This window comes from Phycodurus eques, chromosome 10, assembly GCF_024500275.1.
Source record: "Phycodurus eques isolate BA_2022a chromosome 10, UOR_Pequ_1.1, whole genome shotgun sequence".
Taxonomy (NCBI): Eukaryota; Metazoa; Chordata; class Actinopteri; order Syngnathiformes; family Syngnathidae; genus Phycodurus; species Phycodurus eques.
Window position 1 is genome coordinate 3,066,245 of NC_084534.1, and position 25,091 is coordinate 3,091,335.

Here is a 25,091-nt window from a genome sequence, read left to right on the forward strand (position 1 = left end):
CGTGCAATTAATACATGAACTGACCCATAATAATGGTAATACTTTAGATTTGGTTTTAACCGGGGCATTGCGACCTCAAATGTAATGGTACTTCTCTATACCACTGCTACAGTACGCCAACCATTCATAAAATTTAGAATAAAGGTTTGGCCCATTGCCATCGTTCTGACCACAACCAAAGCTATAGCAGCCGTAGTAATATTTGTTCTTCAACAACTGCTGCACTCGCTGAGCTATTACCCTCAGCATTTACATCTTGTCCTTTTATGTGGGTTTTAGTGATAATCTCACAAATGATTTTAATGTGGCGCTGAGTAACGCCCTTAATACCGTAGCGCCATTAAAACTTAAAACGTTTCCTAAGAACTTGACTCCTTAGTTCACAGAGAACTAAAACAAGTATGTCGAAAGCTTGAGCGCAAATGGTGTACGACTAAACTTGAGGTCTTCCGTAAGGCATGGGGGATAGTTTACTGAAATACAAACAAGCTCTCCTTTCAGCTAAAACTAATTATTAATTCATTCATTTTCCGCACCGCTTATCCTCACTCGGGTCGTGGGCGTGCTGGAGCCTATCCCGGCTATCTTTGGGCGAGAGGCCGGGTACACCCTGAACTGGTCGCCAGCCAATTGCAGGGCACATATACACAAACAACCATTCGCACTCACACTCACAACCAGTGTACTCTGAGAAAACCCACGCAGGCATGGGGAGAACATATAAACTCCACACAGGTGCGGCCGGATTGAACCCCTGTCCTCAGAACTGTGAGGCGGATGTGCTAATCAGTCATCCACCATGCCGCCTAAAACAAATTATTTTTACCAAATAATTTGTCTTAACAAAAATAACTCTAAATACTTATTTAATACAGTAGCAATGCTAACCCAAAAGCAGCGTACTTCCTAAAGCTCCTCCTTTTCCGCTGGTGATTTCATAAAATTTTTTACTCAAAAAATTGAGATCATTCGGAATGAGATTAAGGATATCGTGCCTCAAGCCCGGTTGAATTCTTCCATCACTGAGACATTAATACTCGACCTCAGCACAGCCTTTGATACCGTTGATCATAATATAAAAAAAGATGGCCTCGACACGCATATCGTTATTCCAGACCCAACTCTTTCTTGGTTTTGATCTTATCGCTCGGATAGGACGCACCGTGTAATTAATGGTAATGTGACCTCTGAGTATTTCAATGTCACTTGCAGAGTCCCACAGGGATCGGTACTCGGCCATCTTTTGTTCATTATTTATATGCTGCCGCTTGGCGATATCATACGCAAATATAAGATTAGCTTTCACTGTTATGCTGGCGATACTCAGCTATACATACCTTTAAAACTAAATAGCACATGTGATTGCCCTAATATTGAGTCGTGTCTCGCTGAAATTAACAGTGGATATCCTGTATCTTTTTGGTCCTCAACCCTGAGAAAACTGAGCTGTTGATTATTGGTCTTACTCAACATAACCACTGAGTTTTGACAAAAGCACCATTACGCAAAGGGAGTCATTCAAAAATCTCGGTTATATTTGACTAAATACTCTCCTTTCAAAAGCACATTTATATTACCAAAAGTGCTTTTTTTTTCATCTTCACAATATCACTAAGCTACATCCCATCCTACCTGCGAGTGATGCAAAGATCATAGTTCACGCATTTGTTCCGTCTCGCCTCAACTATTGTAACGTGCTGCTTTCTGGTTTTCCCATATCTAGTATTAAAAGTCTGCAGTTAGTACAAAACATTGGAGTGAGACTTTTGGCAAGGACGAGAAAGTTCGATCATATTACCCCCATTCTGGCCAACTTCCATTATCTCCTGGTCTACTTGAGATACAATTTTAAGGTCCTGGTACTAAAATATCACACGGGTTAGCACCCTCTTATCTCGCTGAGTTAGCTGTACCGTATGTTCCGTCCTGAAACCTACACTCACAAAACGCCGGTCTCTTATTTACTCCGAGAGCCAGAAAGAAGTCTGCAGGCTCTCAAGCATTTTTTATTTGGGCGCCAGCACTCTGGAATACCTTACCTGTGGATGTTAGAGCTGCTGCCTCAGTAGGAATGTTTAAATCCTGACTTGACTTATTTCTACTATTTAGCATTTAGTTAAAATCATGTAGGCCTGTTTTACTACCACTTGTCTCCACCCTGGTGACCGTATCTGAGGCTGTTGCTCTTTGGGTTCTGCACTGACCAACTGGGACAAGATCTAGGTGGACCACTTCCCCAGCGGTCGTTGCCATGGAGGATTCTGCTCCAACCGACCAGGCCAGATCTTGAGGCAGAACCACCGAAGGCGTCTAACCTGCGGCACCTTTTCTCTTTAAATGGACTCTTACGCCATCTTAATGAACATTGTACAGCATCTTGCCATTGCAATGAACATTGTACAGCACCAGACTATGTGAAAAATATTACCCACTTGACATCCATTGCAGCCTGGTCATCCTGGAAGGTTGGTGCCCCCCATCTGCGCTCCCTTCTCAAGTTTATTTTTTTCCCCAAATGGGACTGAGATTTTCCTTGCCCGATTGGGGGGTTTAGATTCGGGGTTGTTGTCAGTCATCATTCCCAACTGTGGGCCTGTGAAGGCCTTTGAGACTCTTTTGTGATTAAGAGCTATACAAAAGGTTTGGGGAATAACGGAATACCTCTAACGGGATTATGTAATCAGAATACAAAAATAAAGGTAACTGTAATCCGTTACAATTACTGTAAAAACATCAGATTACAGTTATATTAATAAAAAACTGAGATTATTTTGCAGGATCACAATTTTAAGAGAGGCCAGTTGTTGATTTTCAGCCCCAACCTTTTCTAAAGTTAGCAGCATGTCATTGTAGTATAAGGTGGGAGAGGTGCGGTTGTGTGGGTCATTGAGGGAAGGGGTTAAGATACCGCTAACTGGAAAGGCTGTCTTCATCTGTTTAATAAAGCCACTGTTTATCCATTTCACTCAATATATCACACAAAATGAGTTTTAAAAACTTTGTTATAAAGCTACGCAGCACGTACAACAACAGAACACAGATTGCTGGCTGCCCATATCAGATATTATATATATCCAACCATCTATTTTCTGTACCGCTTATCTTCACTAGGGTCGTGGGCGTGCTGGAGCCTATCCCAGCGATTTTAGGACGAGAGGCGGGATACACCCTGAACTGGTCGCCAGCCAATCGCAGGGCACATATACACAAACAACCAATTTAATTTAGAGCCTTCAATTAACCTAGCACGCATGTTTTGGGGATGTGGGAGGAAAGCGGAGTAACCGGAGAAAACAAGCTCTTTAATAGAAAGAGGACGAACTACCTTTTACTTTGTAAAACAGAAATCACCGGAAGTGTCACTTTAGAATTGCTGTCAACTTAATATGTGGTCAAATCGACCAGACGGTGATGGAGAATATAGAGAAAGGAGTGATGCAAAGAAAAGGAAAGGGGGCGGGTGGGAGCGAGAAGGGAAGAGCGAGACAGCCCGAAACGTTTTAGAATGTGGCTCCAAAGAGATTTGCACAGTTACGAAAAATTGTTGGTCTGAAACACGTTTGTTGGTTGCTTGAATCGGAGATAAACGCCTTCTCACTCCTGCGCATATTGAGCGGCATACTATTGCTGCTGCTTTTGGGAAACACGGTGGGGTTCAAGGTAAGTAGATAAACGCCATATGCCTCCATGCATACACACCTTCGATCATCTTATTTCTATTGTCCAAAGGCCACATTTTGCAACAGCGCACCTGTGTAGGCTTTGTTTTTAACCGGCAGAATACAACCTGAAATGTGTGTTTGACGCAGTAGCACCATACCACGTACAGACCCACAACATCATTAGTTTTATTTTCCTCAGCAAAACGTGTTTACGGTGCAATGTACGTTGTTGAGCGGTGTTTTAAACTTTAAAAAACAAAACAAACAACAACGAAAACAACAGAACAGTTAATGCAAAGACCCAATGCATGCACACACTGACAGTACAGATCAATTGAACAACTGAAACGTTGGTTATTTCGGAAAGATGCTTTGGATGGAACACAATTCATTATACGTACTGTAACCTACGACTTGACCGTTTTTTTTATTTATTGGTGGTTTATTTATTTATTTTTTTGTATTAATCACGCTGGTGGATAAATATTGGGCAGATTGTAATGAATCAAAGTTATTTATCTCAATTAAGGCACATTTTAGGAGTAATTATCTTAAGCTTTTAAGTTGTTACAAGCTGACCTCAGCCGGTCACTGACAATGCTTGTAATGCTATCACATTGATTTCCAGCTCATTCCATCCAATATGTTACAGCCTTTCCGCCATTTGAGTGGCTCATATTACTAATTTATCATTTAGATTATAGTTATTTTAAAAAACCTCAGGACTTTGTTTAAAATGAGACTACAAAGATATTGTCAGAAACTCATGGGCCCTATTGATTTATGCTGTAATCTTTAACTTTCATATCGACAAAATATTTTTACGCAAGACTGTTGATATTTGTGACCAATAAAAACAACAACAACAAAAAATGTATGCGTTAAAGAAGCAGGTTACCACTGCAAATATGTTGGGGAGAGTGATCATGTTTGACAAAAAAAATAAATTTGAATGTCTGCTCATAAATTAACAATCCAGTTAGTCTGAGAGTCCAAACTGTTTGGAAAAATAACACATCACACATGCTGTCTTTTGTTTGTTACAACATTCTATCAGATTATGATTAATCTTTTTTTATTGCATAAATATACAATAAATACAAACATATACAGAGCCGAACTAAGGCATACGTGAACTAAGATCCTGCTTAGGGCCAAGCAATCACTAAAGGACCCCCAAGAGCAATTAATCAACAGAACAACAGAATCGATGTACCATTCATTCTTTCTTTTCACGAAGATCCGCTTCAATGTGTTTTCACGACCCACAGCTCGTGACCATAGGTGAAGGTAGGAACATAGATCGACCGGTAAATTGAGAGCTTCGCCTTTCGGCTTAGCTCCTTATTTACCACAACGGACCGATACAAAGTCTGGATCACTGCAGACGCCGCACCAATCCGCTTGTCGATCACTCGTTCCATTCTTCCCTCACTCATGAATAAGACCCTAAAATACTTGAACTCCACCACTTGGAGCAGGATCTCATCCCTGACTTGGAGAAGGCACACCACCCTTTTCCGACTGAGGACCATTGTCTCAGATTTGGAGGTGCTGATTCTCATCCCAGCCGCTTCACACTCTGTAGTGAACCGCTCCAGTGAGAGTTGGAGATCACGGCTTGATGAAGCCAACAGAACCACATTATCTGCAAAAAAGCAGAGCTGCAATACTGAGGCCACCAAACCGGACCCCCTCTATGCCTCAGCTGCACCGAGAAATTCTGTTCATAAAAGTAAGGAACAGAATCGGTGACAAAGGGCAGCCTTGGCGGAGTCCAACTCTCACCGGAAACGAGTCCGACTTACTGCCAGCAAAGCGGACCAAACTCTGAGACTGGTCGTACAGGGACCGAGCAACCCGTATCAGGGGGTTTGGTACCCCATACCATCACAGGACTCCCCGAGGGACACGGTCGATCTCCAGGTGATATGGCCTGACTCTTTCTTGTGACTGGCAGCCCTTGTTTCTGGGGCTAAAAAATATTTTAACAATTGGAAAAGGTTCCCGCACTGCCTTTTTTTGCATGCGTTATGCTAGTACCTCTGTGTGTGCTGGTTTGCACCTACCTTTCAAATTATTATTATTACGTATTTAAAGATGCTAAACAAGCCACAGCAATTTGTCTCAAGTGTGATAAATCAAATTGCGCATGAAAAAAAAAAAAAATTACAATTTACTCCTCCCAAAACACGCAAAATGAACTTTGCAAAATTTTGAGCATTTAGGAAATGCAATCTTGGATGTGCCCTGTTAGTAGAGCAGCCTCCACATCTGTTTGCATGAGCAAATAAGTTTGCACCCATTTTTGTGTGTGCAAACCTTTAGTAAATCAGGCCCTTAGTGCTACATATATTGGAAGTTCAGTTCTTGTAGCTAAATGTGCTGCTACCTTTTGAGATTAAAAACCATACATGGGTAAAGACATGTCAGACTGACAGTATGTCAACCACTCTGCCAGTGCTACACTACTTCAGCAGTGTAACACTAAATTTATAGTAGGTTTATGAATGATCAGTAAGCAATATTATGGAAAGAAAAAGGGAGCTCCAAAATGTAATTTTTTGCTTAGGGCTCCATGGAAGCGGGGGCTGGCTCCAGTGATATGGTTTACTGAATAACTACAGTGATTGCCAAACTTTAGCAACTTCGTCTGGCTAAAGAGGGCACATATAGAAGTGGGGATAGAGCCCTGTATAATTGCGCTAGAAACCAGCTGACTAAATAAATTAACATCACAAAGAGAAATTATGCAGTAAAGTCAGAAAAACAGTTTCCCGGTAACGACGCTAAATCAGTCTTGCATGAATTACAATCACTAACCAATTAGAAGTGACCATCCCCTCAAGCTGAGAACAATAAAAGACTAGCCGACGACTTGAACACCTTCAATTGCAGATTTGAAAAGGACACTTTTACACCCCACATCCACCCAGCCGCACCACCGACCACCATCACACCTCTGAATCCCCCTCCTGCGTTGACCATCCACGAACAGGTTGTGAAAGGCAACTTCAAACAACAAAAGATCAACAAAGCGGCAGGCCGAGGCCTTGTGTCCCAATCCTACTTCAAAGTCTGCGTGGACCAATTCGCTCCAGTCTTCACACAGATCTTCAATAGAGCTCTGTAAGTGTGTGAACTACCACCGTCTTTCAAACGCTCCACCATCATCCCAGTCCCCAAGAAACCTGCGATCTCGGGTCTGAATGACTACAGGCCTGTCGCCCTGAGAGCTGTGGTCATGAAGTCCTATGAACACCTCGTGCTGGACCACCTCAAGAGCGTCACAGGTACCCTGCTGGACCCCCTGCTGTTTGCCTACTGAGCAAACGGGTCTGTGGATGACACAGTCAACATGGGACTGCACTTCATCCTAGAACACCTCAACGGTTCAGGGACCTACGCAAGGACCCGTCCAAGGACTTCAGCTTTGCGTTCAACACCATCATCCCTGAACTCCTTTCCTCCAAGCTTCTCCAGCCCAGCGTCTCACCTGCCATCTGCCAGTGGATTTACAGCTTTCTGACGGGCAGGACACAACAGGTGAGGCTGTGTGACACCACCTCATATACACGCACCATCAGCACAGGGGTGCCCCAAGGTTGTGTCCTTGCTCCGCTGCTCTTCTCTCTCTACACGAACAACTGCACCTCAAAAACTCCTGAAGTTTGCAGACGACACCACAGTCATCAGCCTCATCAAAGACGGTGACAAGTCTGCGTATCGACAGGAAATGGACCGGCTGGAGCTGTGCTGCGGGCGACACAACCTGGAGCTGAACACGTTCAAGACTGTAGAGATGGTTGTGGACTTCAGGAGACATCCTTCGCCACAGCTGCCCCTCACGCTGTCCAACTGCCCTGTGTCAACCGTCGAGACCTTCAAGTTCCTAAGAATTACCATCTGTCAGGTGCTGAAGTTGGAGATCAACATCAACTCCATCCTCAAAAAGGCCCAGCAGAGGATGTACTTCTTGCAGCTTCTGAGGAAGCACAGCTTGCCACAGGAGCTGTTGAGGCAGTTCTACAAAGCAGTCATCGAATCAGTCCTGTGTTCTTCCATCACAATCTGGTTTCGTGCTGCTACAAAAAAAGGACAAACTCCGACTGCAACGGACAACCAAAACTGCTGAAAAGATTATCGCTACCCCCCTACCCACCCTTGAGGACTTCCACGCTCCCAGAACTAAGAAAAGAGCATGCAAAGTCCTCTTGGACCCTCCACAACCTGCCCACCACCTCTTCCACCTCCTTCCCTCAGGTAGGCGCTATCGAACAATGCAAACTAAAACAAGCAGACATTCCAACAGCTTCTTCCCTCTTGGCATTAACTTCTTAAACAGTTAACTAACAATTCCATTGTAACATGCTGCCAATTTTTGGCTTGAGTTTGTCACAGCTCTATCGGGCCAATTATATGTGCACTCACTGTAGTAGTCTCACCACTCTGCACTATTTGCATATCTGGTGTCGACCAATACTGGCCACTCATTGGCTTGAGTAGCATCTGCACCATTTGCACAATTGACATTGTTCCCGATTATCACACTACTAGTCACTTTAAACTGCTAAACTGCATCAATTTCGTAAAGTCTCTGCGTCCTTTGCACAATGGTCGTTGCACCGGACTATTGTTCTATTAGTCATTTCAAACTGCTCTAATTGTAAGAGGACTCTGCATCTTTTTGCACAATTGTCAAGAAAAAAAAATTGTACCTGCATTACCACATTCCTGGTAACCTTTAATTGCTCAGTGTCTGTGTTTTTTTTTTAATGTCTTTATGTCTCAAAAGTATTCTCTGTCAATCAAAATTAGCAAATAAAGATGATTCTAATTCTGGCTTTTATCGAGGTTCTACTATATTTACCTTTTAAGTATATTTGTATTGAATCTTACATTCTCGTTTTTTATATTTAGGTTAATGTATTTAACTCTTCCTTCCGATACATTTTAATTGAATGTTTAAACCTGATGGCGGCATGGTAGACGACTGGTTAGCACATCTGCCTCACAGTTCTGGGCACCAGGGTTCAAATCACGGCCCCGCCTGTGTGGAGTTTACATGTTCTCCCCGTCCCTGCGTGGGTTTTCTCTGGGCACTCCGGTTTCCTCCCACATCCCCAAAACATGTGTGGTAGGTTGATTAAAGACTTTAAATTGCCGTAGGTGTGAATGTGAGTGCGAATGCTTGTTTGTTTCTATGTGCCCTGCGATTGGCTGGCGACTGGGCGAAGATAGCTGGGATAGGCTCCAGCAGCCCGCGACCTTAAGCGGTAAAGAAAATTGACATTTTTATTCTTACAAATTTATATTTTGGTTGTGCTTTTAGGTTATATTAAAACTTGGGTTTTGGTAGTTGTTGTGAAAAGTTGTGAAATAAATGAATAATGTTGTTCATTAATCATCATTTCAATATCCATCAAAATAATTGTGATAATTTTTTCCATAATCACCCAGCCCTAGCATAGCCTCCCCATAGCCTCCCCTTCAGAACTGCGAAGCAAACCCAAACAAACATGTCAGATCATATAGCCAATAGCACTCACCATAAATGAATTGAAAAATTGACAGCTAATTTATATGATCGGTATCGGCAGTGGCCAGCATATTTTACTCATGGATTATCGGTAGCGGAATTGGCAGCATCCAACACTGATCGGAGCACCCTTGATTATACATAGTGTGGACAACATCAAGATAAAGCATTGTTGGAATTTCAATGCTAAGTAAATATTTTAATAATTTTGTAATCAAATTTTTCTTTTAAGCATGATTATTAATTTGTGCATTTGCAATGCCATGATTTTAATGAGGTTACTACAGAGTCATTGCCATGAATCCAATTGTATGAATTTCTTAAAGGGTTGCTAAATATGAAATAATCACTAAAACTCAACTTATTATATCATGAATATACGGGGCCATTACACATTCTGACAGTCCGATGTTTTTTGTCTTGAGTTGCGAACAAAATTTCAGTTCTGAGCACAAAATCATGGCAATGAACTTCACAAGTGTAGATAGTGAACAATTCAAGACACAGTGCTGGCTTCAAGCTATTAAATAGCCATCCATCCATTCCATCCATTATCGTTTTTTTATGAACACGGGCCTACTACCCCTCCTTGAGCCGTTACCTTATCGTGGTGGAGGGGTTTGTGTGTCCCAATGATCCTAGGAGCTAAGTTGTCTGGCAGGGTCCCCCAAGTTGTCTGGCAGGGTCCCCCATGGCAAACAGGTCCTCGGTGACGGACCAGACAAAGCACGTCTCCAAAAACCCCTATGACGAGTACAATTAATGGATTCAGGTTTCCCTTGCCCGGACGCGGGTCACCGGAGCCCCCCTCTGGAGCCAGGCCTGGAGGTGGGGGTTCGAAGGCGAGCGCCTGGTGGCCGGGCCTGCACCCATGGGGCCCGGCCGGGTACAGCCCGAAAGGGTAACATGGGTCCCCCTTCCCATGGGCTCACCACCTGTGGGAAGGGCCATAGGGGTCGGATGCAGTGCGAGCTGGGTGGTGGCCGAAGGGGGATTCGATCCCCGGCTACAGAAGCTGGCTCTCGGGACGTGGAATGTCAGCTCTCTGGCAGGGAAGGAGCCTGAGCTGGTGTGTGAGGTCGAGAAGTTCTGACTAGATATAGTCAGACTTGCTTCCATGCACAACTTGGGCTCTGGTACCAGTCCTCTCGAGAGGGGTTGGACTCTCTTCCACTCTGGAGTTGCCCACGGTGAGAGGCGGCGAGCAGGTGAGGGTATACTTATTGCTCCCCGGCTCGGCGCCTGTACGTTGGGGTTCACCCCGGTGGACGAGAGGGTAGCCTCCCTCCGCCTTTGGGTGGGCGGACGGGTCCTGACTGTTGTTTGTGCCTATGCACCAAACAGCAGTTCAGAGTACCCACCCTTTTTGGAGTCCTTGGAGGGAGAGCACTCCCGCTGGGGACTCCATTGTTCTGCTGGCGGACTTCAATGCTCACGTGGGCAATGACCGTGAGACCTGCAAGGGTGTGATTGGGAGGAACGGCCCCCCGATCAGAACCCGAGTGGTGTTCTGTTATTGGACTTCTGTGCTCATCACCGATTGTCCATAACGAACACCAAGCATAAGGGTGTCCACACGTGCACTTCCTGTCAGAAGGAGTTTCAACTCCCACCTCCGACAGAACTTTGCTCATGTTCCGAGGGAGGCGGGGCACATCAAGTCCGAGTGGACCATTTTTCCGCGCCTCCATTGCTGAGGCAGCCAACCGGAGCTGTGGCCGTAATGTGGTTGGTGCCTGTCGTGGCGGCAATCCCCAAACCCGTTGGTGGACACCAACGGTGAGGGGCCGTCAAGCTGAAGAAGGAGTCCTATCGGGCCTTTTTGGCCTGTGGGACTCCTGAGGCAGCTGATGGGTACCGGCTAGCCAAGCGGAATGCAGCTTTGGTGGTCACTGAAGCAAAAACCCGGGCATGGGAGGAGTTCGGTGAGGCCATGGAGAAAGACTTCCGGACGGCTTCGAGGAAATTCTGGTCCACCATCCGGCGTCTCAGGAGGGGGAAGCAGTGCACCACGAACACTGTGTATAGTGGGGATGGGGCTCTGCTGACCTTGAGTCGGGACGTTGTGAGCCGGTGGGGAGAATACTTCGAAGACCCCCTCAATTCCACCAACACGCCTTTCCATGAGGGAGAAGAGTATGGGTTCTCTGAGGAGGGCTCTTCTATCTCTGGGGTTGAGGTCACCGAGGTGGTTAAAAAGCTACTTGGTGGCAAGGCCCCGGGGGTGGATGAGATTCGCCCGGAGTTCCTCAAGGCTCTGGATGTTGTAGGACTGTCCTGGTTGACACGCCTCTGCAACATCGCGTGGACATCGGGGACAGTGCCTCTGGATTGGCAGACTGGGGTGGTGGTCCCCCTTTTTAAGAAAGGGGACTGGAGGGTGTGTTCCAACTACAGGGGGATCACACTCCTTAGCCTCCCTGGTAAGGTCTATTCAGGGGTGCTGGAGAGGAGGGTCCGTCGGGAAGTCGAATCTCAGATTCAGGCGGAGCAGTTAGGTTTTCGTCCTGGCCGTGGAACAGTGGACCAGCTCTAAACCCTTGGCAGGGTCCTCGTGGGTGCATGGGAGTTCGCCCAACCAGTCTAGATGTGTTTTGTGGACTTGGAGAAGGCGTTCGACCGTGTCCCTCGGGGGTTCCTGTGTGTGGTGCTTCGGGAGTATGGGGTACCAAACCCCCTGATACGGGCTGTTAGGTCCCTGTACGATGGGAGTCAGAGTTTGGTCCGCATATCCGGCAGTAAGTCGGACTCGTTTCCGGTGAGGGATGGACTCCGCCAAGGCTGCCCTTTGTCACCGATTCTGTTCATAACTTTTATGGACAGGATTTCTAGGCGCAGCCGAGGCGTAGAGGGGTCCGGTTTGGTGGTCTCAGCTCAACACAGCAAACGGAAAAGACCTTTGTCTTACCCTACTAGTGTGGCTGCGGGGCTAATGACTGGAAGCTAATTAGCAATTGCACCGAAATGTGTGTGCTTCCTTCCTTTCGGGAGGTTGTGAGTCGGTGGACCGAATACTTTGAAGACCTCCTTAATTCTACAGACACGCCTTCCTATGACTGCAGAGACTAGGGACTCTGAGGTGGGCTCTCCTATCTCCAGGGTTGAGGTCACCCAGGTGGTTAAACAGCTCCTCAGTGGGAGGGCCCTGGGGGTGGATGAGAGCCGCCCGGAGTTCCAAAAGTCTCTGGATGTTGTGGTGCTGTCCTGGTTGACACGCCCTGCAACAGACTGGGCTGGTGGTCGCCCTTTTTAAGAAGAAGGACCATAGTGTGTGTTCCTACTACATGGGGATCACACTCTTCAGCCTCCCCGAGAAGGTCTATTCAGGGGTGCTCGAGAGGAGGGTCCGTCTTGAAGTCGAATCTCAGATTCAAGATCAGTGTGGTTTTCGTCCTGGGTGTGGAATAATGGACCAGCTCTATACCCTCAGTAGGGTTCTGGAGGGTGCACAGGAGTTCACCCCAACCAGTCTACATGTGCTTTGTCAGACTTGGAAAAGGCGTTTGACCGTCTCTTTCAGGAAGTCTTATGGAGGTTGCTCCAGGAGTATGGGGTACCGGAACTGTTTGGTTCCTGTACGACTGGTCTCAGACTTTCGTCCACATTGCTGGCAGTACCGGACCCCATGATAAGGGCTGTTCGGTCCCTGTACGACCGGTGTCAGGCTTTTGTCCGTATTGCTGGCAGTAGATCGAATACATTTCCAGTAAGAGTTGGACTTTGGTATCTCGACTCGAACTCAAGGCTGCTCTTTGTCACCGATTCTGTTCATTACCTTCATGGACAGAATATTTAGGCACAGCCAAGGCATTGAGGGGGTCTGGTTTGGTGACGTCAGTATTACGTCTCTGCTTTTTGCAGATGATGTGGTTCCAATGGCTTCATTAAGTGATCTTCAACTCTCACTGGAGCGGTTCGCAGCCGAGTGTGAAGCGGCTGGGATGAAAATCAGCACCTCCAAATCTGGGACCATTGTCATCAGTCGGAAAAGGGTTGAATGCCATCTCAGGGTCGGGGAGGCAATCCTGCCCCAAGTGAATGAGTTCAAGTATCTTGGGGTCTTATTCACGAGTGAGTGAAGAATGGAGCGAGAGATCGAAAGGTGGATCGGTGCAGCGTCTGCAGTGATGCAGACTCTGTATCGGTCTGTCGTGGTAAAGAAGGAGCTGAGCCGAAAGATGAGGCTCTCAATTTACTGCTTGATCTACGTTCCTACCCTCACCTATGGTCACGAGCTGTGGGTTGTGGGTCTGGGAAAGAACAAGGTCACGGCTAACAAGCGGCCGAAATGAGTTTCCTTCGCAAGATGTCTGAGCTCTTCCTTTGCGATAGGGTGGGAAGCTCTGTCATCTGGGAGTGGCTCAGAGTCAAACCTCTGCTCCTCTGTATCGAGAGCACCCACATGAGGATCTGATTTGGATGCTCATATAATACTACAGAAGGAGAGAAACATCTATACAGACTGGCCAGATAGAGGGATAGAGATGGGAAGGATGTACAGCAGGTTTGGTGATTAAGGATAGAAATGGAAATGTGTTGACTGGTGCCAGTAGTGTGCTGGATAGATGGAAAGAATACCTTGAGGAGTTGATGAATGAGAAAAATGAGAGTCAGTGGAAATTGTACATGTCACCCCGCCGCGTCTCACTCACCACACTTTAAAACATGAGGTGTTTTCTCAATTTAATACAAAGTAACTATTTACACAGCTATATGTACATTTATCTCTACTTAGCTAGATAAGTCTTGTTGCATATACTCAACACTAGCTGAATGGAAATAGTTTCAAAATATCCTTGGAAATCATCTTTTTTTTTTTGTAACTTTGAGCCAACATTAAATTTTTTACAGCGTGTGGCCAGCAAAAATAATGTTTTTATGCTGTATGCACTAAAGGGAAATCCTATTATTACTACTGTATAATGGCTAAGTCCAACTTAAAACCACTGAGGGTTTTGGTAGCGATGCAGTGTTTGATGTGATTGTTCGATTTTGTGAAACAAAGTCCTTGATCGTCGTTGCTTTTATGTATCTTTTTTCTCTCACCGTAAGTGGTCTACCAAGCGGCGCATGCCATTCAAAACTGTGTTCAAATACTGTATGTTTCATCCATTCTGAATAATAAAGCAAACAATGTGGCGACTTCCCGGTCAAAAAACTGTATGCGCCCCCTCTGTCCCCACACACCTCTAAACTAATGAACACTTCCTACTTAAATAGGTATGTGAACAAATAAAATGGTGACATCTAGTGGTCAACTTAGTGACCGACATGAAAATACACGAACTGGCCTATACATCTACTGTACTTATTTAAAATGTGAATTTCGTGTGCAGTTTACATAATTATTTGTCAATGAGTTCATACACACGTTAAGATGAAACTTTTTGCAATTGGCATGAAGTTTTGACAGTTGACTGGCATTCGAGACAAATCAGTTTCATCATGTATGACTGGTGTTGCTCAGGTAGGCATTCTGTTAACAATTAGTTTCGCCATGATTTCAAAAAGGAATAACTCTGTATATAAAATCATTGACCTGTGTTGTCAGCCACTGCTTGTTGCAGACAAACTTCTTGTTCCCAGGAAAATATTTTTAAAATATCATATCTCGAGTCGCTGTCAATCTGTACTTCATAAAACTACAGTATGACAATTAAGACAACCATTCATCAGCATGCATGGTCATGCTGTAACTCCTCAAAAAAGGGTCCCCAACCAAATCATGTGCTGGTGCGGCCAACTTTTTCAGTGTTACAAGTTAGTATACAGCCCTACAAAGCCAGTACATGTGTCAACTTACTTTTGGCCTTCAACTGGCCTGCAGAAGATCTGAATGATTTAACTTCCTGTGGACCATGTGTGGAATATTCCACATTTTCCAGATGGGTTTGTGTTAGGGTAACAGGACTGATTGAAAACCCAGGGACAGAACAATAGTGTGGATTTGAACTACACATGAGAACTACACAATTATGCAAACTATTTGTATCATTTTAAATGCAAAAATGCACAGGTATTCTTTAAATCTATAGTATGTGGAGTATGTACTGAAGTGTAACAGTCAAATAAATTATACAGCATGAACTTGAACTTCAGCGTAGACAATGGATAGATGTTTCAGAAGTGGTTCACTGGTGGAGATACCATTTTAGAGCTCTTGCTCTTCTGTGTAGTAGACATTTAAAATCTTACTTTTGCACTTCCTTTGAGATTAAAATGTGTAATCCTTCTGATATTGACCACTGGAGAGCAGGACATCAACTGGAGCTGATGCCCATCGTGAGGACTGTAACGATACATCCAGGTTAAGATTCAATTTGTATCTTGATTCTGACCCATAATTCGAAATATGATTAGGTTTTTTATGAAGAAATTAATATATGTAACATTTTCATCCATCCATCCATCCATCCACCCATCCATTTTCTACCGCTTATCCGGGTCGGGTCGCGGGGGCAGTAGCTTTAGCAGGGACGTCCAGACTTCCCTCTCCCCAGCCACTTCATCCAGCTCTTCCAGGGGGATCCCAAGGCGTTCCCAGGCCAGCCGAAGGACGTAGTCTCTCCAGCGTGTCCTGGGTCGTCTCCGGGGTCTCCTCCCAGTGGGACGTGCCCAGAACACCTCACCAGGGAGGCGTCCGGGAGGCATCCGAATCAGATGCCCAAGCCACCTCATCTGGCTCCTCTCAATGCGGAGGAGCAGCGGCTCTACTCTGAGATCCTCCTGGATGACCGAGCTTCTCACCCTATCTCTAAGGGAGAGCCCGGAGACCCTGCGGAGGAAACTAATTTCGGCCGCTTGTATCCGGGATCGCGTTCTTTCGGTCACGACCCACAGCTCATGACCATAGGTGAGGGTAGGAACGAAGATCGACCGGTAAATTGAGAGCTTCGCCTTTCGGCTTAGCTCCTTCTTTACCACAACGGACCGATACAAAGTCCGCATCACTGCAGACGTTGCACCGATCGGCCTGTCGATCTCCCATTCCATTCTTCCCTCACTCGTCTCAGAGAACCCACACTCTGCATCCTCATGGGAAGGCGTGTCGGTGGAATTGAGGAGGTCTTCGAAGTACTCACAACGTCCCGAGCCGAGGTCAGCAGCGCCCCATCCCCACTATACACAGTGTTGGTGGTGCACTGCTTTCCTCTCCTGAGACGTCGGATGGTGGACCAGAATTTCCTCGAAGCCGTCCAGAAGTCTTTCTCCATGGCCTCACCGAACTCCTCCCATACCCGGGTTTTTGCTTCAGCGACCACCAGAGCTGCATTCCGCTTGGCCAGCCGGTACCCATCAGCTGCCTCAGGAGTCCCACAGGCCAAAAAGGCCCAATAGGACTCCTTCTTCACCTTGACGGCATCCCTCACTGTTGGCCGCCTCAGCAATGGAGGCGTGGAACATGGTCCACTCGGACTCGATGTCCCCTGCCTCCCCCGGAACATGAGCAAAGTTCTGTCAGAGGTGGGAGTTGAAACTCCTTCTGACAGGGGATTCTGCCAGACGTTCCCAGCAGACCCTCACAATACGTTTGGGCCTTCCACGTCGGACCGGCATCTTCCCCCACCATCGGAGCCAGGTGGTGATCAGTTGACAGCTCCGCCCCTCTCTTCACCCGAGTATCCAAGACATGCGGCCGCAAGTCCGATTACACGACCACAAAGTCGATCATCGAACTGCGACCTAGGGTGTCCTGGTGCCAAGTGCACGTGTGGACAGCCTTATGCTTGAACATGGTGTTCGTTATGGACAATCCGTGACGAGCACAGAAGTCCAATAACAGAACACCGCTCGGGTTCTGATCGGGGGGGGCAGTTCCTCCCAATCACGCCCTTCCAGGTCTCACTGTCATTGCCCACGTGAGCATTGAAGTCCCCTAACAGAACAATGGAGTCCCCAGCGGGAGCGCTCTCCAGCACCCCCTCCAAGGACTCCAAAAAGGGTGGGTACTCTGAACTGCTGTTTGGTGCATAGGCACAAACAACAGTCAGGACCCGTCCCCCCACCCGAAGGCGGAGGGAGGCTACCCTCTCGTCCACCGGGGTGAACCCCAACGTACAGGCGCCGAGCCGGGGGGCAATAAGTATAGCCACACCTGCTCGGCGCCTCTCACCGTGGGCAACTCCAGAGTGGAAGAGAGTCCAACCCCTCTCGAGAGGACTGGTACCAGAGCCCAAGCTGTGTGTGGAGGTGAGTCTGACTATATCTAGTCGGAACTTCTCGACCTCACACACCAGCTCGAGCTCCTTCCCTGCCAGAGAGGTGGCATTCCACGTCCCTAGAGCCAGCTTCTGTAGCCGGGGATCGAATCACCAAGGTCCCCGCCTTCGGCCACTGCCCAGCTCACACTGCACCCTACCCCTATGGCCCCTCCCACAGGTGGTGAGCTCATGGGAAGGGGGACCCACGTTACCCTTTCGGGCTGTGCTCCATGGGTGCAGGCCCGGCCATCAGGTGCTCACCTTCGAGCCCCACCACCAGGCTTGGCTCCACTGGGGGGCCCCGGTGACCCGCGTCCGGGCAAGGGAAAACGAAGTCCATTGTTTGTCCTCATCATTAGGGATCTTTGAGCCGTGCTTTGTCTGGTCCCTCACCTAGAACCTGTTTGTCATGGGTGACCCTGCCAGGGGCATAAAGCCCCAGACAACTTAGCTCCTAGGATCACTGGGACACACAAACCCCTCCACCACGACAAGGTGACGGCTCAACATTTTCATACATAAATATATTATTATCACTACATATTTACAATACTGTTATTTATTATATTAATTTATAACAATGTATTTATAATACTATGGGTCATTTTCAAATAAGTTGCTCAATAGTGCTAAAGCCATACCCCACTGAATTTAATTTGGAAACTCAATACATTTTACTGACATGAGTATTTGAATTATTGGCAGCTGTTATCACATAAAATCTAATAATTGTTCATTGTTCTTAATATTTTTCAAACTTTTTAATACCAAAATAGCTTTACTGTTATGCGTCCCAAAGAAAGTTTCATGATTTGCAACATGTTTTTTAAAGATGTAAATTACATTTTTGGTTATTAATGCAAATGCATCTTGGAGTCTTCAGAGTTCCTTTTTTCATTCTTTTACACACGTCCGTCTTTGTCACTTAAGCTGTCTTTACGGTTAATGCCACTGGAGAGAACATCATTATTTTGTTGGAATACACCAGAGGGATCTGTGAGCTGATGTGCCAGGATGAGGCAGCCATTTGGCATTCACACAGCAGACACAGACAAAGCAGACCGCAAAATAAATGGGATTATAGCTGAGATATGAATGAATATTTATGAATTTGTTAACGTATCAGAACAATTGCATATCTTTACTGTTATTACGATTGTATAAAGATAAGAGCGTTGGAGACCCTTGATATTAACCATTAAAAAATTATATTGGGTATCTGTATCGGTTTGGAGAAGCAGCAAGTTATCGATTATTGGCATCGGTGGTAAAAAAAAAATAATACAGCTATCATGCAACCCTATTAAGCATTATAGAAAATGGATGGATGGGACTGTGTAGCATATTTGTCGATGAAGTCCAAAGGGGCAAGCCTCTCTGTCAAAGAATCTTTGAGCTTCGAAAGTGACACCCAGTTTTTAATTTTAATTCATGAGCCATTGTTGAAACCTTTTCAAAAAGAACACTCCACTACAGTGACTTCTTTATTCAGAGTCAATTATTGAAGAAGTCTCTTTGTAAAATCGCTACATTGTGTTTCTCAACTGCCCCACAGTTCACCATTATTGTTCCATCAGTTAAATGAAAAAGACTCCAGTGACACTAACAGTAAATCTTTGTCGCTCATCACACTCAGTCCGTATGTCTGTCCACCTGGATGAAATGTTCTGTTTGAGTATGAGAGACAGGAGGCCTCCGAAAATGAATGTTCTTGTAATGTAGGGGGGATGTTGCTGGTAGTATTTTTGAGAAGACCAGCAATGTTTTACTAAGAGGTGGGTTCTGCAATGCTGAAAACAATTCTGATTGGATGCCTACACACTGCAATCATTTCAGCAGCAAGACTGCTCATATACTCACTATTGTATGACTGCCTTTTTTCAGCATCATGCGAGGAGATCGTCTCCAATACAAAAAAACTATCACATTTATAGATGAACAACAAGGTGCAGTTTTTTTTTTTTTTTTTTTTTTTTTTAACGAAAGGAGGAGAGGAAACTGGAAGCTGCAGTCTGAAACAATCAAGTTTACCAAACCATTTGCTGGTTTTGTTAGTATTAGTTGGTCAGGAATAAGATTATGACTGTCCCCTTTTTATTTGCGCATGTTTGTATCGCACAATAAACATGGAAACAAGATGAGTGCATGTTGTCTATTCATGCAGTCAGTCCACTACAGCTTAAGTTTGACACTCATTATTTTCATGACAAATAATACATGTCATGTTACCTTTTACCATTTTTAATAATGTAATAATGTTGTAGGCGGCACGGTGGACGACTGGTTAGAGCGTCTGCCTCACAGTTCTGAGGACCGGGGTTCAATCCCCGGCCCCGCCTGTGTGGAGTTTGCATGGTTTCCCCGTGCCTGTATGGGTTTTCTCCGGGCACTCCGGTTTCCTCCCACATCCCAAAAACATGCATGGTAGGTTGATTGAAGACTCTAAATTGCCCGTAGGTGTGAATGTGGGTGCGATTGGTTGTTTGTTTGTATGTGCCCTGCGATTGGCTGGCAACCAGTTCAGAGTGTACCCCGCCTCCTGCCCGATGATGGGTCCAGCACGCCCACGACCCTAGTGAGGAGAAGCGGCTCAGAAAATGAAATGGATGGATAATAATGTTGGATTATATAAGGAAATCTTATTCCTAAAATAAGAAAATAAATTAAGAAAAATAATGTAATTACATTGAATGGCATGTTATGGTCAACACACTGTAAGCATGAGCTGTACTGTCATTTTTCGACCGCCACTTAAATTGCAGGTGTAGTCGTTAGTTCTTTCCATGTCATCAAAAAGTCTGATTTTCCTAAATATTCTGGGGACCTCGGCTGCTGTGGGAATGCAAACCAACAATGGTATGGAGAAACCTTTTGTCCGTAGAACTAATGGCAATCTGGTAATTTTGGTGGAAAAGGGTCGAGAGAGAATTATTGGTCCCTTCCTGTTTGCAGTGGTGATGGATAGCCTGGCAGATGAGGTTAGACTGGAATCCCTGTGGACCATGATGTTTGCAGATGACATTGTGATCTGCAGTGAAAGCAGGGAGAAAGTGGAGGAACAGTTAGAAAGGTACTGGAAACAAGAGGCATGAAGCTTAACCAAAATGAGACAGAATATATGTGCATGAATGAGTGGTTTGGAAGGGGAAGAGTGAGACTACCGGGAGAAGAAATAGCGAGGGTGGAGGACTTTCAATACTTAGGGTCAACAGTCCAGACCAAAGGTGAGTGTGGTACAGAAGTGAAGAAACGGGTACTAGCAGGGTTGCTGAAGGAAGGTGTCAGGTGTGTTATGAGACAGAAGAGTTTCTACTAGGATGAAGGGTTTATAGTTTATAAGACAGTGGTGAGGCCAGCCATGATGTACGGATTAGAGACAGTGGCACTGAAGAGACAATTGGAAGCAGAGCTGGAGGTGGCGGAAATGAAGATGTTGAGGTTCTCTCTAGGAGTGACCAGAATGGATAGGATTGGAAACAAGCTCATCATAGGGATAGCCAAGGTTAGATGTTGGTGTTAGAGAGGCAGATAGGCTGACATGGAAAAGCATGACATGCTGTGGCGACCCCTAACGGGACAAGCCGAAAGGAAAAGACAGTTGACAGTATACTGTATAGAAAATGGCATGGTCCAGAGACATGTACACGACATCATTGAGGATACTGGAACCACGCGACGATTATTTATTTATCCTCACTAGGCCTATCCCAGCTATCTTCGGGCGAGAGGCAGGGTTCACCCTGAAGTGGTCGCCACCCAATTGCAGGGCACATATAAACAAACAACCATTCGCACCTACGGACAATTTTTTATCTTCAATTAACCTACCATGCTCTTTGGGATGTGGGGGGAAACCGGAGAACACGGAGAAAACCCACGCAGGCATGGGGAGAACATGCAAACTCTACTCCGGGGCTGGGATTTGAATCCCGGTCTTCAGAACTGTGAGGCAAGATGCCAGCCATGCCGCGTGGTGTGTGTGTATGTAGGTGTGTGTGTATGTGTGTGTGTGTATATATATATATATATATATATATATATATATATATATATATATATGTATATACACTGTATATATATATATATATATACAGTGTATATATATATATATATATATATATATATACAGTGTATATATATATATATATATATATATATATATATATATATATATATATATATATACAGTGTATATATATATATACAGTGTATATACATATATATATATATATATATATATATATATACAGTGTATATACATATATATATATATATATATATATATATATATATATACAGTGTATATACATATATATATATATATATATATATATATATATATATATATATATATACAGTGTATATACATATATATATACAGTGTATATATATACACTGTATATATATATGTATATAGTGTATATATATACACTGTATATATATATATATATATATATATATATATATATAGGCATTTTAATAGAAAATAGTTTATTTTTAGTTTACAATGGCTTACTTTAACCAGGATACCTTGCCCTATCTTGGCCAATGGTGGAAGGCCAGGGAGCGCTCTATTATATACAGTACAAACTCTGTAGATTCTGAATTTGGGATCATATAAAATTCCCAGATATGCACACATACAAAGCATATCATATATACTGTCTACACACATTAATTTATTTCATTCAACTATTCCTTGTTTTTTTTGTTTATAGGCATACGTGGACCTCAACTGTGAGATACTCGCAGAAGATTTAACTTGCACTGTACCTAATCTCTTCATGAGGTGGATCAAGACGATGGACCCTTTACTCCCCCTACTGGTCCTCTGCTCACTTTCACTCAACGCTTTTGGTAAATTCATTCAGTCACACACGTGCACATCCTGTTGACAACCCCTTTTTTTATTCCAAATTTCTTTCATGTACTGGATGCTGATAAGAAGAACATTTCAGTAGATAAAGGTCAATCGTTAAGTTGACTGTACACTGCATGGTTCAAGTGATGGGGTAAAGAGAAAGAAATGTATAGAATCAGACATCTTCAGATCGGAATCAGGCCTCATCCAAATGTGGATAAAAATCCAATAAGTATTGCACAGGTGCCAGTGTGAGTGCACAGATTGGCATTATCAGTGCGAGTTTGACATCAACAAAATTCACAGATTGCTGATGCTACATACACACATGCCTGGCTTCTCAAAAAAAAATTAAACATTAAAAAAACAGCAGCTGCTATAAATCTAAACAACTGCAAAAGCATAGACAATTAAATATGGTCTAAATATGATACATTAGAGGTGTATAGATCATTATATCAGGAAAATTATGTAGGCCTGTGGAGTAGTGCCGAGGTTACCCTAATTTGAATAAATGGAGAGGTCATAAATCAAGGCTGACTTAATGATATACAACATTTAATCTTTGTTATTTATTTATTTATATATTATTGTTTACTTTCGTGTTGTCACTGCCTGGTGTTGACACGTGTAAAGTAGTCATTCACTTGCAATTTGGGCGTCTGCTGATGTACAGCAATATGATATATGAGTCACATTAAATGTACAGGTAAATAGAGTTAAAAACAATCAGTTAAAGGCATTAAATCTGAATTGGACACTTGGACCTGCTGTCTACAGTAAATCCAATTGTAGAAGGTAATTAGGTGGACAAAGGAAAACAACAGTCTATGACAACAGAAACATTTTGAGAGCTGTAAAAGACTCTCACTGGAGCGGTTCACAGCTGAGTGTGGAGTGGTTGGGATGATAGTCAGCACCACCAATCTGAGACCATGGTCCTCAGTTGGAAAAGGGTGGAGTGCCCCAAGTGAATGAGTTCAAATATCTTGGGGTCTTTTACCCTCACAGGTGAGGGTAAAATGGAGCGGGAGATTGACCGGCGGATGGGTGCAGCGACTGCAGTGATGCAGACTCTGTATCGGTCTGTCGTGGTAAAGAAGGAGCTGAGCCGAAAGGTAAAGCTCTAGATTTCTACCCTCACCTATGCTCACGAGCTATGGGTTGTGATCGAAACCACAAGATCATGGATAGACATTTCCTCCGCAGGGTGTCCAGGCTCTCCCTCTAGAGATAGGGTGCAGGGGTGTCACTAGGTTTGGGGGGGGGGGCTAAGCCCCCAGGAGATGCACAGGATGTGAGCGAATGAAGCGCGAGAGCACAACATTTTAGAAACAGGTAATGAAGACAGAGAAATTGATTTTTATGTTTTTGGGCAGATTTAAAAACAATACAATACTTGGTAAATGTCCAAAGTCAGGTTGCGTCAGGAAGGGCATCCGGTTTAAAACTTTGCCAAACAAATATGAGCGTTCATCCAAAGAATTCCATACCGGATCGGTCGTGGCCCAGGTTAACAATGCCCGCCACCAGCGCCGTCATTGGAAATTCAGCTACTGTGGGTCGAAGTCGAAGAAGAGGTGGAAAGCGGGTTCTTCGGCAGAAAGAGAAGAGGAAAGCACAGAGTCTAGAACTGAATGTGGGGACTTTGAATGTTGGGACTATGACAGGAAAATCACGGGAGTTGGTTGAGGAGAAAGGTTGATATATTGTGTGTCCAGGAGACCAGGTGGAAAGGCATTAAGGCTAGAAGTTTAGGGGCAGGGTTTAAATTATTTTACCATGGTGTGGATGGGAAGAGAAATGGAGTCTGGGTTATTTTAAAAGAAGAGTTGGCTAAGAATGTCTTGGAGATGAAAAGAGTAACAGATCGAGTGATGAGGCTGAAACTTGAAATTGAGGGTGTTATGTATAATGTGATTAGTGGCTATGCCCCACAGGTAGGATGTGACCTAGAGAAATTCTGGAAGGAGCTAGACTAAGTAGTTCTGAGCATCCCAGACAGAGAGAGAGTCGTGATTGGTGCAGATTGTAATGGACATGTTGGTGAAGGAAATAGGGGTGATGAAGCAGTGATGGATAAGTACGGCATCCAGGAAATGAACTTGGAGGGACAGATGGTGGGAGACTTTGCAAAAAGGATGCAAATGGCTGTAGTGAACACTTTTTTTCCAGAAGAGGGAGCAACATAGGGTGACCTACAAGAGCGGTGGTAGAAGCACGCAGGTGGATTAGATCTTGTACAAATGATGTAATCTGAAGGAGGTTACCGACTGTAAGGTTGTGGGAGGGGAGAGTGTGGCTAGACAGCATATGGTGGTGGTGTGTAGGATGACTCTGGTGGATCCATGTGGTGGAAGCTGAGACAGGACAAGTGTTGTGCAGCTTTTCGGGAAGAGGTGAGACAGGCTCTCGGTGGACGGGAGGAGCTTCCAGAATACTGGACCACTGCAGCCAAGGTGATCAGAGAGGCAGGCAGGAGAGGACTTGGTGTATCTTCTGGCAGGAAAGGAGACTTGGTGGTGGAACCTCACAGTACAGGAAATCATACAAGGAAAAAGGTTAGCTAAGAAGAAGTAGGACACTGAGAGGACCGAGGAGAGGCGAAAGGAATACATTGAGATGCGACACAGGGCAAAGGTAGAGGTGGCAAAGGCCAAACAAGAGGCATATGATGACATGTATGGCAGGTTGGACACTAAAGAAGGAGAAAATGATCTACACAGGTTGGCCAGACAGAGGGATAGAGATGGGAAGGATGTGCAGCAGGTTAGGGTGATTTAAGGATAGAGATGAAAATATGTTGACTGGTGCCAGCAGTGTGCTAG

General features: G+C 44.8%; 1 protein-coding gene across 1 annotated transcript in view; it reads left to right on the top strand.

The window, feature by feature from the left end:
• The first annotated feature begins 3,468 nt into the window (after positions 1-3,468).
• Positions 3,469-25,091, top strand: part of cntn2 (contactin 2) — a 148,745-nt gene continuing 127,122 nt past the window's right edge. The window contains exons 1-2 of the mRNA XM_061688467.1: positions 3,469-3,660; positions 22,121-22,259. Coding sequence (XP_061544451.1) covers positions 22,187-22,259 — 73 coding nt within the window. The 5' untranslated portion in view covers positions 3,469-3,660; positions 22,121-22,186. The remainder of the gene's footprint in view (positions 3,661-22,120; positions 22,260-25,091) is intronic.